The 16,794-nt window shown below is 38.5% G+C and overlaps 1 protein-coding gene across 1 annotated transcript in view; it reads right to left on the bottom strand.

Moving 5' to 3' along the window:
- The window catches only part of LOC144060061 (uncharacterized), an 85,209-nt gene that overhangs the window by 20,497 nt on the left and 47,918 nt on the right, over positions 1-16,794 (bottom strand). Inside the window, exons 4-5 of the mRNA XM_077579199.1 lie at positions 8,900-9,097; positions 8,222-8,340 (exon numbers count right to left, since the gene is read on the bottom strand). Coding sequence (XP_077435325.1) covers positions 8,970-9,097 — 128 coding nt within the window. The 3' untranslated portion in view covers positions 8,222-8,340; positions 8,900-8,969. The remainder of the gene's footprint in view (positions 1-8,221; positions 8,341-8,899; positions 9,098-16,794) is intronic.

The following is a 16,794-nucleotide window of genomic DNA, read 5'->3' as shown; positions in this document are numbered from 1 at the left end:
TCCATGTGTCGTAATGAGCAGCACACCTGGTGTCTGTTACGTTAGCATCATGCTTACGATGCAGTTGAGGGCCACATAAAAGACAAAACAAACAATAATAATAATTTGGGCCATTGCTCAAAAAGACAGATCCTGAAAGAGGTCATCTCAGAATTTTGTCAAACAGATTTTGAGAAAACATTTGAGATGTTTATGTAAAGAAGAGTGTGCAGTTCAGGAGAGGCTGTTAATCGTTACGAAGTGAATTAGATGGACAGTGACCGATCAGTGGCACTTGTCGGCGATTTCCAGCGAGTAAGAAGATACAAGAGCAGGCACGCTGGAGCCTCGCGCACTTCCTGCGTAACCATATCTGTTTAACTTTATAATCAGGGCTTTATTAATGCAATGCTTGTCTTCCGCCTAATAATGAAACAACACAAATAAAATAAATTGTGATCAATGGAGGAGAGCAGAGACAGATGAGGAGTCTGTCACATTGGGGATGATACCAATTTATCTCTTTAATGCATCTCCATGGGGTTCTCTCACTAAAGGATACACATTACTGAAGCCCTCGTCTCGCTGGGAAGCGTGAGAGGAATACGAAAGGCGCGAGCCGATGTGGATCGTCCACGACGCTTCTCCATCACTAAACAGGCAGTCAACAGTCACTTCACACAAGTACACCTAAAGTTGGATGAAATCCGTGACAGATGTGTTATGATCACTACGGTCAGCCGAGGTAATGTGTCCCATTGAAATGAATGTAAAATGCAATTAATTCATCCCAGCCCCAACCCTATGTTATACTTAACATTTTAATCAGTGTGTGGCTAAAAACCAACATAGTACAACATAGAAGTGACGTTGCAAACATGAACTTTAACTAAGGACACAGATTAGTCCAAAATAACTCTTTTCTGATTTATTTCAATTCAAGTTTTAATAAAAAACCTATGAATGATTTTTTTTTTTTTTATTATTATTTTAAAAAGTCACATTGTAAAGAATAAATGCGCGGTTGGCCAATTTTCTGCACATTTCTATTTTTTTTTAACCTTTTTTTTTTATTGCCTCTTTCGCGCAGTTTGAACACTGTAAAAAGTTGTTTGAAGTTCTGGTATTTAGGGGTACTAAAACAAAGTTAAATTTTTACAAATTTACGGTACTAATAAATAAAATAAAAAATGTACTTATGTATTTTTATTCCATTTAATGTGGTTTAATTTTTAGTCTAATATTAAATTAATGAATGTTAAATTACTAATAATTTATTTATTTATAAAACATTGTAATTTTTTTTAAATCAATGATGCAAACTTTTCCAGATGAATTTTTTTTTTCCAGACTATTTACCCAGTAGCTACGAGAACGCAACACTTGAGCAGTCACCACGGATACAAAATACTGAAAACTATTTAGTAATATTTATGAATCAAGGGTTAGGTTCAGTTTTTTTTTTGTTAACTCAAAATATTCATGAAAAAAAGATAAAGCGCTAATAAGCGGTTTCCACCAAAATATATATATATATTTTTTTAATTGGGAGGGGAAAAGGACGAATAGGCGAACCTGCGGGTGTCGAATCGTGAATACATGGGGGTTCTACTGGACTCACATATTCAGTGAAAGAGCAAACCAATATGCAGGTGCAATAGTTTGACTCTGCTATTATAGCTTGCTCTTTTTTTCTTCTTTTTTTTTACTGTATTTCTTTTATCAATTTCAGGTTTTGCCAAGCTAGATTGTTTTGGAGCCTTCCAGTGTAGGCACAAATGCTGTTGTGATCGTGGTTAAGACCAAACCATTGCGAGGAAGCTACAGTAAGAGAATTATGAATGTGGGGTGTACCCTGCGATTTTGTGCTGCTATAAACGAGCGAGTGTGTCAAGAGAAGAACATCCAAAGTGGATGTTGAAGGAGGAGAATGCCGGGCAGTAAATAACAAGCTGTGTGTGCTCCTCCGGGTCGCCGTCGTGTTGCATGGGCAAGCCAACGACAAGAGCAGACGTCACTTCTCTTCAGCCACATTCATCACAACGTCTTAGGCTTTCCTGCATTTTCTCGGGGAGGGGGACAATGGCAGTTAAGGAGGACCAAGGTCAAATTTAGACTGGGTCATAAATTGTTTTGTTTGATGGCCAACATTTGCCTCACGAGCAAGGGGAAGGCCAAGACCATAAAAACATAAAAAAAGGGCCGGCCAGCTGTAGGCTTGGCTGTCAGTATTGTTGTCCCGGGGAGGACGAGAATCTCCCAGTGGAGTTTTGACTGGTGATTCTAGCCCACATGGAGAGCTGTTACTCAAGCCGCACTGCTTTCTGATTAAAGATTCATCCTGGAAAGCTTAAGGCTAAAAAAAAAAAAAAACATCCTGAATGTTGTTGTCGAGGTCAGGACAGCTAAATTTGGAGTGTTTTTAATTTTGCAAAGTGTGGTTGCTTTTATTATTATTTTTTGCACATCTCACTTTATTTGATTAAGTGCGTTTGGAAAATATGTTTTGTACTTTCCATCGTGTATTGAGAGAGAACATGCAAACTATATACAGGAAAGTCAGAGCCAAGATCAAAGTGTGAAGCAGACGTACTAACATTAACATAAAAAAAACAAAACATAAAATGACCTGTGTAACTCAGTTGAAAATGTACACACAAATCTGCATCATCTTGAAAATCCAAAAACTAGCTTTCTATACATCTTTTTTTATGTGAGTTTTTACATTTTCAAATAATTACTTCTGCGACATTCCTAGGAAATCTCAATGGCCCGTTACTGGCAATCTATTTTTTACAACATACATGCATTGATGACCCCCGCTATAGTGCTTGTTGTCCTGATTAGGATCCCGAGACAGACCGTAACACATCAGGACTCGGCCCAATGATTTTTGTTTTTAAAACGGGCCTGGATGTTTTTATTTCTACAAAAAAGGCTCCTAATTACATTTTAAAGACAATTTACTGTTGATTTATCTATTGTTGTTTCTTATACAATTTGTAGCCAATTATAAGCATGCAGATTGCCATCTTATAGTCCAATTAAAGATGCTCATTCAACGAGTTTAAAGCGGGTCTAAATCCTTGCTGAGCCCACGACTATCCCAGTAGAGGCTGTGCCCATCGCCCAAGGTTGGGAGATGCTCGCTAAATCACAACAGTCGGCAGATTTCGGCGCTGGCTAATAGCCGCTGCTGAGTCGATAGTAACAAACGAATGCTTGCAGTTAGGAGGGGGATTTGGGAATCCCTGGACAGGACCCCCGTGTAGGCTCGCCACGGACAGGCCACACCTCCCCCCCCCCTCGACGCCCCCCCCGCCGCCGCACTCAGCTACATCTGCTGCTCATTAACGCCGCCATAATGAGCCTTTGCACCTGAGCTAAATAAAACTCCCTCGCATCCACCGGCGCTGTGCGTGTCAGCACAGCTAACCGCTTGGATACCCTGGACCCCCCCCACATACGCTAGCAGCAGCACCACCATCACCTCCTCAAATGCTAACCTGCATTTTTGCGTGTGTGCATGAGCGTGTGAGGATATTAAATGCGGTGAATGGAGGAGCTACTGGCTACGCATAAAACCCCCTACAGGTTCTCCATTCACAGCCATAGCCACAAAGCGGATAATGACTTCCATAAAACTGTCAGGAGGGAAGAATAAATGCGTATAGCATACTCGGCCGTAATTCACACGTGCCTTTAAGTAGCTGGAAGAATACGATGAAGTAGTTGATTGGGCACTGTGGAAATATTTTGGTGTTTAAAAAACTTGGTGTTAACCACTGGGAATGGCAAAATGCTGGCTTTGGAATTTGCAATCCGGGTTGTTTACCTATCTCACAGTTTGGAATTGTCATTTTTGTTTTTATTTTGCTTTGAGATTTTTTTTGTTTGTTTTTTGTTAATCGTACATTTTAATTAGTTTTCAGAGAGCGGGAATTTTTCTAGTTGTGTTTTTAATGGTTCATTTTAGTTTAGTTTTTATTAGTCTTACAATTATTATTATTATTATTTGTATTTTTTGTCTGCAAGATTTAAAAAAAAACATCATGGTAAGTATTGTGTGGTAAAAACACAACAAAAATATTCTAGTATAAAACGTGTAATAAATGCAGTGCATAATACTTTTTCTAAAGTTAGATGCATCACAACCCTAATGTTGTAAATAAAACTTTTCATCCCTTGTTTGTCGACTTGACAACTTCTCAAGTGGATTTGAAATTCCCGCAGTTCCACATTTCCATTATAATAACTGCCAATAAAAATCAATAGAAACATTATCAAAATTGAAAATTTTCATACCAATTGAAACTATCTAACTTCAAACTGTTCGACTTATTCAGGACATCTTGGAAACTAGCTATCACATTCCCAAATTTCCACAATAAAATTCCCAAATTAAGGAATGTTTTACATATTTATCGTCCTCTTTTACATTTCTTGACTGATTCAAACTATTCCATCATTAAAATGTTTGGATCATTTTCCATATTCCTGAATTTCTGCACAGTCCTATTTAAAAAACAAACAAACAAACAAAAACAGTACTACATTTGTTAAATGATTTGTTTAAAACAAGCTAAAATCATCCCTATCTGGTTCCCAAGCAACATGTTTGCATTACAGGTATGTTTTATCACGTCTTTTAGATTTTTAATTGATTGCACATAACAAAAAATTCAAATTCAAACTGACACCTGGTATTATGGTAACACTCCATTATGAATTCATGCTACCAATTTAGGCTGTGGTTGGGGTTTTACAGTGCTAATGCTAGCGTAGTGAGGCTACATTCAAATCTAGCTAGCAGTTACTCCTCCTTTTAAGAGATATATTTCAACCATTCTATCGATTACACGTTTCAATTTTGACACAAATTGCATTGTGAACTTGTAAAAAAAAATTGGGGGTGTGGGGGGGGGCTGGATTACAGCAATATTTATTTATATCTGGTGGCTAATATTGAATGCATGCACACCACACTGCCAAAACATTGACTCATTTTCACTTTACAGTGTAGTCATTATTATTCAGATAAATGCCATTTATAGAGATCTGTAGTTTTGTTATTACAGCATCATCATTAAGATGACATCCAAATAAAAATAAAAAGTCCCTCCTCCCTCTCCTAAAATCAGATTTAGTAGGATGTGAAGCAGCAGGCGAGTTTGTGCGAGGTTCTTTTGACAAATGAACACGACACGCGAGGGGGAAAATAATTTGACAGGTGACAAATGTTGAGCAGCGATACAATCTGAGACGCAGGCCACCTGAAATATGGCTCACTCTATTAAAACCATTCATGGAGGATATTAAATAGTTCTTTAAAGACTTCAAACATCCGATAAGGTGCTTTTTCGCGTTGGGCTAAATGTTTTGCGATTACAGTTTGCATGACAACAATGGACGATCGTTGAGACTTAATTGCTGCGATGTTCACTTTGCTTGAATGCAAATACATTGTTCACTGTCATTGAGTTGTTAGATTAATCATTGTGTGAGATCGTATTTTATTGGGCTGTGCTTCCCTCACCAGAAATAGTCACGTTCAGTAGTCACTTTTCTGTTCCAGGCCCAGAGACCAAAAAGGTTAAAGAGAGAAAAATGTGCATAAATGATTGCCCTGTGTTGAATGGATGAAGAATATTGGACTGAGTCTATCAGTCATCATTGAAGCACATTAGATTATCACATCAAGCTGAAGTGTAATATTGTTGCTGTTAGCTGCTTAGTCTTTGTCTAAACTTTAATTTGGGATTTAATCAGCAAAATAGAGCATTGCAATCCCCACATAATAAATACAGATGTAGAATTAGAATACAACTTTGTTCTTTTACCCACAGGTCAGGTTGAACAATTATGTGGAGAAATATGATGCATGTGATTTATGACTTGCGAGTCCAAATCAGGAGACTTTTCTCCAAGCCGCAACGTTTTCTACGCCAACACAAACAGAGGCTTGCACACAGAAGGTCAGATGTGTTCATTTTCTGCCAGTCCAATTTAACAAAATGATAGAAATCAAATCAAACATTTTTCTGCTTGTGTTTTTAGGAAAGTAATATACAAAACAATTGCTATATTATGGACATATATTAGCTTTGGAACGGAATGGGTTCCATTTGCTTGTAGAAGTACAATGCACAATACCTGTTGAACATATTTGCATAGAAATCCAAATATTATCCCCTTCATAACCTTTTATTTTTCTCAATATATTTGCTGTACACAAATATGGTCCTATTGTTCCCTGTATTATAATTTAAAGTGGGGGTTGGGGGGGGGTGCAAAGGTGCATTAACTATTTTACATATCTAACATACGTTATTCACACATGTACAGTATATGCAGTGCCTAATTAGTCTTTGTGAATTGTTTTGTCTTTTTGTTTTAGTTTTTCAGAAGCCAGTGATTTAGTGTTCATGAATTTATGCAACAAGGTTGCAGAGCGGGTTCCGCAGGCCATAACTCACGGGCCAAAAGTTGGTCTTATTTACATTGGACACAGTACAAACGTATTTCTCATTTTGTAGCCAGAAAACATTCGGTGTAAATCCTCGTGAGAGTACGAGATGCAATAATATACAGTTTAGGCCAGCGTCACAATAAACAAAGAACACAGTCAAATGTGTTTGTGACAATAGGATGCAATTTGTTAGTCTGAGGATCAGTTGTTAATTTTAATAAAAAATAAAACTGCACTCTTAAATTTTTAGCTTTTAGATAATTTGCGCAAATGGAAGCATAAAGAGTTAGGGTAACTCACAAAAGTTTATTTTTTTTTACCACTCTTGTCTTGTGGGTATTTCAGGACATGTGGCAGGACGGGAATTAACGTTACAAGCGTTTTTTGTTTTTTTTTGGGAGAGGGTTAATGGATCACGTAAGGTTTTTCTCAACCCAAATGTTATTTTTACAGCCTTTGGCAAGGAGCCTTTTTTTTTTTTTTCATTACGCATCTTTATCATTTATGCATTGATGGGAACACAAGGTTTTTGGGTGAGACACTTATTCTCTAATGTCTTTGCTTTCATTCAGCCACGGGGCTCGGATTAATGGCTTCTTCTGTTCCCTACTGTTCTGCATGGCTTCGGAAAATAACACTGAATTCTGTCTTATTCCAAATACTTGTAGGCGATCTATAAAAAGTGTGTTTCCACTTGTTTGTATTTGCACTTACACGGAATTCTCCACGCTACAGAGTTCCACAGGCGATTAAAGCAAACTGCGGATGTGTTACATATTTTCTATTGATCGTGGTGGTTTATTTAATTCAATCGGTGCATATCCTAACTTGGAGCGGCAAGGGAAATCGTTAGAAAATCAATAGGCGGAAGCGGGCAAGACAAAAATAATTGACTGCTTTCAAACTCCTGCAGGCGGCTGAATAACTAAACCAAAACAGCTTGCAGGGATGTCTGAAATTGTTTGTTTGCAAATCTGTCACCCAACTACTCAAAAAGAAAAAAAAACGGGTCTGGAAATATTATTTAGTGAGGTCCCATTCATTGCGGGTGTGAACTTCTTCGATATAGAAAAACATATAAAAACATTTCTACACGCATTAAAACGTTCAATTGGATTAGTTCACCTCAAACATAAATGTGTTGATGCTAATGTTGTAGTTGCTATAAAATCAAAACAAGGACAAAAAAAGAAAATGATAGCGTCTTTTGTTGATAAAAGTTGCTTTAGTTTGACTGACATACTCATTTACAACTGAAAACACTGAAGAAATAAGAAAACTAGAAGAGGGGATTTACTGTACATTAGGTTTCGCCATGACCAAAGCAATTAGCATGATGTAATTTCTGCTGAGTCATGTAGCTCACTTTTCCCCCCTTCTTTCTCAAAGGCTAAACGGTTTAGATTGGATGTATGATGAGAGAAGTTTAGCGCATAATTACTACTATTAGAAGCATGTTTAAGTTGTTCATCAAGAGGTAGGGACAAGTGGGGGAGAAACAAAAAACAATTTTAGTGGGTGCTCAAGATCTACTGTGGACATAAAAAGTCTACACACCCCTGTTCAAACGCTGGGTGATTGCGATCTAAAATTTTTTTAACCTATTCCAAAACAAACCTTTTCTTAATTATGGCCATAAAGTTCTAACTTGAGTTCATATTTTCTCCCAAACATATGTGGGGAAAACATGTCACGGTCTGATGAGACCAAGGTTGAACTTTTTGGCCAAAATTTCAAAAGGTAGTTTGCCATAAACACAAACCAACTCCATACCTCCAGTGAAGCATGATGGTGTCATCTACATGCGTCAGGGCCGCTCCTCTTCAGCTGGAACAGAGGCTTTAGACAAGGCGGAGGGCACAGTAAACAGTTCCAAGTTCCACATGCCTCTCCTAGAAAGAAAGAAAATGTCAAGAAAAGCCTACTAGAACATCTGAAATTCATTTCGGGTTAGTCAGAGGCATTTAAAATGGTGGCAGGCGTGTGCGGAATTCTTTAACATTAGCTTGAATCTGACTGGTAAATTCTATACACAGCCACGGTTATAAGAGGGTGTGCACACTTATGCAACCACATTATCTCAGTTGTTCACTCTTATTTCCTCTCTTGAAATATTTTTTTAAATCCTCATCACCTATTGAACAGGGTGTGTAGACCTATCAATTGTATGTTGTGATTGAAATAATATTTGCCACAGCCATAATTTACACAATAAGTGTATGTTACTGTATTTTGTGTATGGATTATTAGAAATTTGCTATAGAAAATTCCCATAGCTTCTTCCCACATGCCAATACATTACCAGGCTTTCACCCAGCGTTTTATTAGCCCGGTGGCCCACCAGGCTTTTCTTGTCCCCCCCCCCCCCCCCACCCCCCAGGCTAATTCCTTGTGTAGCCAATAAAGATGATTCTGATTCTGAAGCTGCTCTTATTGTGGTGGCGCACAAACCAGATGCAGTGAGGTGGAGCTCTTCCCCCCAGGAGCCGCCTCCCCGGGTGCCTGGAGGTCCACTTCCAATCTATTTGCCGTAATTGCCGTCAGAGTGTACACCTTGGAGTCGTCTAATTCCCTCTTTTATTTCAGCCACCATGAGGGAGACCATCTGTCCTCCTGCTGCCACCTCCCCCCTCCACGGGCCGCCGGGGTCTGCATGAGAACACACACAAACGCGCACACACAGATTTAAAACAAAAAAAACAAAAAAAAACACACACACACACAGTGTTCCAGGATTTTTGTCCGAGACACCAGAGCTTGAATGCATCACACCTCAAGTCCCGCCAGTGTCACATGACTGCTCGGGTCTTTTACGAGGTGCTAGTGAGGATGACCACAGTGCTCTCGCATGGAAGATAAAAGTTGTCCAAATAACGAAAGTAAAGTGACACCGTTTCCCATCTGCTGACTTTTTCCCCCCCACCTTATTCATTCCCAGAATCGGAGAGCCTTTACTCACACTCAATTACAGCAGGTTTCTGCTGAAGACACGCTGGCTTTCATTCACTGAGATTGATTTTTGCTGTTTTGAAATAACAGGTGTCAAGATACGTCTGTAGTAATAATTTGCCTCACTATTATCATGTACTACTAGTGCCATCATTGACAAAGCTGTTCTACTAGTGTGCATAATGTTGTACAGTAGTGTCAGGTACATATGGGGGAAAAAACGTTATTGGTAAAACAGTCATTCTACTAGCGCGCTGAATTGTCTTACTAGTGAGAACATGGAGAGTACTAGTAAATATATAGACCTTAAACTGGATATCTATCAAAACTGCTTTCCGTAGTAATATTTTTGGGATATCATTCATGGCTATCTTAAGCATGCACTAGTACAGACGCTCCCCTACTTACGAACATTCGAGTTACGAACAACGGTACATACGAACATTTCTGCGCGTACAGTATGTCGAAAAATGTTCGGAAAGAAATGCTGTAAGTTAGATTTTGTATTGCGCGTAATACCGACGATTGGCGCTGTGAGAGCTCATTGGAGGCTGAGCAACGTGGCGAGGAGGAGGAGGAAGAAAACGCCGGTCCCCATGAAGCAGGAAATAACTTTTGAAGCCGATTCCAGCGACGACGAAGAATCTCTCATGATATTAAAATCCTCCTCTTCCTCCTCCTCCATCATCTCCTTAAGCATCGAGGACATCTTCCAAAAGTAAGTTAAACTTCATTTTATTTATCTTATTACGTACATGTACATACTGTGTGTGTGTGTGTGTCTCGCTCTCGCTCTCTAACATACGTAGTACAGTACAGTACTGTACGTATTCTCTCCATTTTATAAATTTTTTTTCAGTACAAACCAATGCAGGTTACTTGTACAAGCCTTAAACATACTTATATAAACCTTCAATATACTTATATAGGCTTTAAACATAAATTATAATACAAAATATAGCACTGAAGCAACTTACGAACAAATTCACCTTACGAACGATCGTCCGGAACGTAACTCGTTCGTAAGGTGGGGAGCGTCTGTATAGGTCTTTGGCCTCAGTATTACTACAACTGCTACTAGTGGATATCCAGGATATTCATGTTATGGTCCATGTACTAGTACACTCTAGGGTTTCAAATTGACAGTGCAGAAAATGTAAAAACATAAATTGCTGATGGTTCAGTTACTGGTTTGGTCCGTAGTATGCCACAAAAGAAAATTTAAATAAATAAATATCCAGGAAAAAGAAATAAATAAATATCCCAAAACTGTTGACGCAGATGCTGGCGAATTTCGAAATGATTAGAGGAATCGAAAAATATTTTGACAATTTGAAGTTGAAACAATTTCTCAAAAACACGTATTTGATTAATTTCATTAATTGTTGAACCTTTAGCGCACTGTGTTCTCGCTAGTCGTACAACTTTGGCGTACTGCTGTAGTAGCACAACTACATCTTACTAGTGAGACAAAATTGTGCACCAGTTGACATGTATTAGCCATTAATATCTAGCGCTAGTAGATTACACTAGTAACACATAGTTGTCCAACTAGTGTGCAACATCATATAGTAGTATGGGGAGAAAAAAAAACATTACTAGTAAGACAGTGGTTCTACTAGTGCGCTGAATTGGCCTCAGAGCGTACAAGGGTATCGAATAATTGCATTCCATACAGGCGCTCACCTTAACCTCTGTTCTCTCTCCACAAATAAATACATTCAATCAAAAGGCATAAATAATGCAGAGTTTTAAAATGATATTTTCATATGTGCGCTGCCTCCCTGCTCTCTGCCCGTGTCTTTGTTTGTGGCTTTCGCGTCCGGGGCGCCGCTGATTTAAATACCATCCCATCTCATTAACATGCGCAGATAGAGCCGCGAGGGCCAATTACATTCATCTTGTCATGTGGCCGGGCTTCCGAGTCATTAATATTTTATGGCAATCCGCTCCCCCCGGCCGCCGAGGAAACACACCAGTGCTCTTACATTATTCTGCGGCTCGGGACAGCGCATCAGAAACATCCCCCGAATACACACTCCAGCAGGTCATGACAACGTAAGCATGAAAAATGATTGTGCAGAGGTGAGTGGGGGGAGGGCTTTGCTGCAAATACACACAGATCTGGAATGATTGTTTGATTATTACCAGATGACAGAAGCAGAGAAACAACAGTGTATGTTTGTGTTTCTTGATGTCAAGAGTTTCCACTGAAAGATGCCATCCAAAACACTACCAGTGCATTGCTTCATTTTTTTTTTTTAACATATTCAACCATAAAAAAAAATACAAATCCTAAAGATCCCCATGAAAACAAAAGCAATTTTCTCAAGCTCAGTGAAGAGCATCAATATGCAGAAAATAGTCCCAGAGGCAGCTGCCCAGGTTCTAATGGGCAATCGGGTTATTTTCATAATAGCTGAATAAAAGGGAATATTGTCATGATAGGAGGCAGCCTTGTAAAGTACCTTCATAGGCGGTACTGCAGACATTCATAATCTCAAATAATGTGTAGGAGCTGATATGGTACTGGATGGTGACACGTTTGATCCGACCAATCACGATGCAGGGAGAAAAAAGGGTGTGGTTTTTCTCCATAAAAAAAGGCGACTCTTGTCAAGGTGGCACTTTTTGTACTTTACTCTTGAAACTCGCTGGTTTACAATTTCTTTCCGGTTTGTCAAACTATTTTTTCCCATCGGGAATAATGTGAATACTAATAAGAAATTTGTTGTTATCATAAAACCTGCGTAGACAATGACTGTAAAATTATTTAAAAACTGTTAAAAGAAAACATAGCAGTTCTAATTTAAGTGTCTTAAGTTAAATCTTGAGTTAGTTACTTAAGTCTTAACTCTAAGTGAGGATGAATTTGTCAACTACTATTTTACATGCCATACAAGTATGCAAGTTCGTGTATGTAAATCTTGAAATAAATACTGGTACCAAGAGAATGTGTATAGTAGTGCAAACGGTTTTGAACTGGATTCTACTTATTTACATACCATGTGTATCTCAATAAATTAGAATATCGTTAAAAAGTGTATTTTGATAGTAGCTCAATTCAAAAAGTGAAACTCATCTGTTATACAGATTCATTAATGGGAAAATACTTTTCACAAGACCAATTCCTGCATAATTTTAATACTTAAAAACATTTTGATTGCTTCTTATGTAATACAGTAACACCTTGAGATATAAGTGACCTGACTTACAAGTTTTTCAAGATATGAGCCATTGTTCATAATTTTTTTTTTGTTTAATGCGAAATGTGTAAATGTCGAATTGATTGAATTTGAGACACATTTGTATTCTTCTCCATACACCGTATGTTGAAGCTGCTCCTGTTTTGGAATAGATCAATGCCACAAAAAAAGTAAACTCCATGTGAACTTACTGAATTAAGTTTGTGTGCATGTTGAACTGTTGTATTTTGTGACTTTAAAGGTAATTTCCCCCCAAATTTGGATACAATTGCACAATCTGGTGTAATTGAACAGATCCCACTGTGTATTATGCAGGTGGCATTTTATTCAAGCCGTACACATTGCCGTACGAAGTGAACTAAATCCAAGGGCAATCATCACACAGAAATCTATAGCAAGGGCCTGCGTAATTCCTCTAATGATTTTTGTAATGGAAGCAGCCAGTCTCCAGAACGGCGGTGCAGTGGAAAGCAGGGAGAGCCCGAGGTGACAAGCTCAACACCACTCTGAGTGGTAACAGCAGCCTTTGCTGGCTCCGCGGCGACTCGACGTAGAGAGCCATGTGCGCCTCCTGACAAATAGGCTGCGCTGCCATTTGTATGGCGAGATGCTGCTCAGCAATGTGAGGGGGAAGAGTCACTTAGTGGGACAATTTCCTCACGCAGCATGATCCTCTCGCTCTATCTCAGGAACTGAAATTACATTCAGTAGAATGAATTTGCTTTTTTTTTTTTAATAACTCATTCTTTAAGGGACATACTTGGGCATAAAATAAAATAAAAAATCAAACTTGGAATAGATAAACACTGCTACACAATCTGTCCCTCAGTCCAATTCACATGACAACCAGTAATTTAGCTAGCTAGCTGGCTGGCTAGCTGGCTAGCTGGCTAGCAGATAGATTAGATTGGATAAAATAGATAGATAGATAGATAGCGATGCCATGATTCATCGTTAGCACCCCTGCTAATGCCGCTATAGCATAGAATAGATTATTAAGCGATTGTCTTAAAAAAAAAATGTTTAATGAGTTTTCACAGTCTACAGGCATGTTGAAATTTAGGAACCACTTGCCTTCAATGTAGTACCACGCTGTCCCACAACATGCTGGGGAGTACTGATCTATTGGAAGGGATTCAACACATAATTAAGAAGCAAAAGAAAGACTCATATCCATTAATAGTCGTTCCCATTGAGCAGAATGAACATATGCCTGTGAATATTTTTGTAAGCTCTGCGTTTATGTGTTGCTGCTCCGTGTGTGTTAAAGTAGCAGTTGTTTATAATTACCGTAACAGCTATGCTAATCTCCATTAGCCCTTATTTTCATAATGTTAGCATTAAGGTAGCAGACTTTGGTTGGATAAATTTAGATCGTTTGGTTGAACATTTTAGTGTTTAATTATGCAATATTTAATGATCTCGTTTGGTTTGTCAGCTTTGCAGAAACCTTAAACTGGGAGAGACAAATAAACAACTAGAAAAAACTATGGTTTGCCTTTTATTTAGTCTCATTTTTTGACAGTGGGCTTGTGAGAACAGGTGCTAAAGAATACTTTAAAAAGAGTGTTTCATTAAGTTTAGTTTTTAAAATGAGGGAAAATCTGAAGTATTTTAATATATTATTTTAATTGGTACTAATTTATTTTCTAGTTGTCCTTTCAGGTTTTAAAGTTGATTTTCGGTAGCTGAATAAATACTATTTCTAAATCAAGGGATAATTGTGTTTAGGAATCTTGATTTCAATATCAATCAAAACATTCCGGATTACTCTGAGATAGATGTACAAACCATTAGGCTACTGAGCTACCATCGAAAATGTATTTTCTTAATTTTGACTTTGTAATGAAATTTTTCATCCTCAATTATTGGGAATTGCTTCCATACATCTTTGAAACACCCCAAAGTGCAACACTTTCTCTTTGGTGACATAAGCCCTAAAATACTAGGCACAAATAACAGATATATAAATGTAATAAAGAGTAATAACTCTAAAATCTTCTGCACATTACTCATGTGTCTTATCTGTTGTGTCAAAGCAGGGCAATTCTCATATGTCATTTCTCAAACAGCCAGTTTTAGTAACGCGTGAGAGGGGCGTGTGCACGCACGCACTTTGCATATCAACAATCTTTCCGCTGACAAATGTTAGCTTTAATAAAACCACAAAGCGAAGAAAGGAGGCGGGGAGGGGGTAAGCGCAGACAATTTACCAGGAAATGAAAACGTGGAAATGTCTGTGAGAAACATCAGAATCATCATAATCATTTGTCAAACTGTGATCTATATCTTCACTCCAGCTCACATTGTATATCCGCTCTGAGTAGTGTTTTCAAACTTTGAGATCTTTGCCGCTCTGTCAGCATCTTTACAAAAAAACACACACACACACATACAGAAAACGCTCTATGCTCATTATCATTTGCATAACCCGCTGATGCAAGTCATCGTAGTTAAAGAAGACTAGACTACGGCAGATTAAGCAGAGACGACAAGAACTTGAAAACAACTTGATGAGTAATATGTTCATAGCACGTCATCTAGAGATCACTGGAACTTTTGAATTTCTTAGAATTTGTGACACTGATCATCACTGATGATTGCGTCACATAATCGATTAAATTTCGAGTGGACTTTCATCAAGTAGGCAACTACAAAATATGTTTACCTGTTTAACTGCATTTTTTTTTTTGGGGTAGCAAAACTGTTGACTATTCATTGTCCACACTTAAGAAAAGCAGAGTGAGGCTGCACAGGTTACTCAGTTTTCGCACACCAGGTCTTTTTTTAATTGGTGTAATGGAACGATACGGCCAGTCTGTGTTCTTATGGCATCAAGTCCTAAACCTCGTGCAAATGGGCAAAAAGTGAAATCATACATTTGAGAAGCAAATTAAAGATTACCGGGTAGCCTACTTGCCATACCTGTTTTTAACTACACGTCTCATGCAGAGAAGATGCTTCCATGTGACGGTAATCAGCACAAACATAATAAAACCAAGTAGCCAGAATGTCATTTCTGCATTACTTTTAACCTATCATCATCAACCTTGTCTCCTGACACTTTCTGAGCACTGCAAGGAAAAAGACCCCGTGATGAGAGATAGAATATGCCAGAAAAAATAGAACCCCCTCCCGCTAGCGGAGCTTCCTATTAAAGGACCAAATGGTGTCAAATAGAAATAATGCAGACTGGAAGTTTATGTCAACTGCTGTGGAGAAAGAAGCGAGTTTAAATGTGTGATGATGCAATGTCGAGAAGGTATTTTTGGGTGTCGTTTTAATATGGAGTCTGTAACATGCTAAACAAACCTGAATAAATATTCACAATAGAGACTCTCGGGCTATTGTTATAGAAAATATCCTTCATCTCTCGTGGCTATTTTTCTGTCAACTTTAGCTATATATTCTAAATAGGATCCATTGTTGTTCCTCATTTTCCAATATGTTTGGCACAGGAATGCTGTGGCTCGCCTTTAATAGCTCCATCTGTACTATACCCGTTGGGATACTTTCCTTCATGCCGACCATGCAGATAACGTGTGTTAGGGCACTTCATTAACATCACCTACGGAAGCAAAGCGCACTTTTTAGGATTAGACGTCCGCAGCAGATGACGCGAGATGCCGTAGGCTGAAGCCGTCTGCCACGTTTACCGACCGGGAAGGGAGTTTGCATCGTTGGCCAGCCATCTGGAATGTGTTCCATGATACCTGTGTGTGGTCCATTCCGATCCGACCGGCACTTGATGGTCTGCGTGAAGGTGATTTCCACTCTGGGCCAAAATAATCGAAACACTGCCAAGCAACAGATATTTTGACTTGAAAAATTGCATCGATTAAATTTGGATTTTTCACACAAGTATCCATGGTCTGGTCTGGTGAGTGACGTGGGCGCCAGCAAATGAAACTGTAGAGTTGGCTAGGTTGTGGCCATCAGCAGCTTGTGAATAAATGCCCTGATCACATTCTTGTTTACTTCCTGTTTGTTCAATAAAGTGATTAAAAATGCACTGGTGGCTGTGTCTATTTTTGACCACTTGCGGTTGCATTACAATACGTTCTAATTAGCGATGATAGGCTATATTAAATCAGTTCAAATCGGTTGTGTGATTCGCCTAAATAGCAGTGATCCATAGTATATTATGAAATGTCTTTGTAAGGTATATACTGTACAATACACATTACATAA

This window comes from Vanacampus margaritifer, chromosome 11, assembly GCF_051991255.1.
Source record: "Vanacampus margaritifer isolate UIUO_Vmar chromosome 11, RoL_Vmar_1.0, whole genome shotgun sequence".
Classification (NCBI taxonomy): Eukaryota; Metazoa; Chordata; class Actinopteri; order Syngnathiformes; family Syngnathidae; genus Vanacampus; species Vanacampus margaritifer.
Note: the sequence above shows the minus strand (reverse complement) of the source record. Positions and strands in the feature narration are given on the sequence as shown.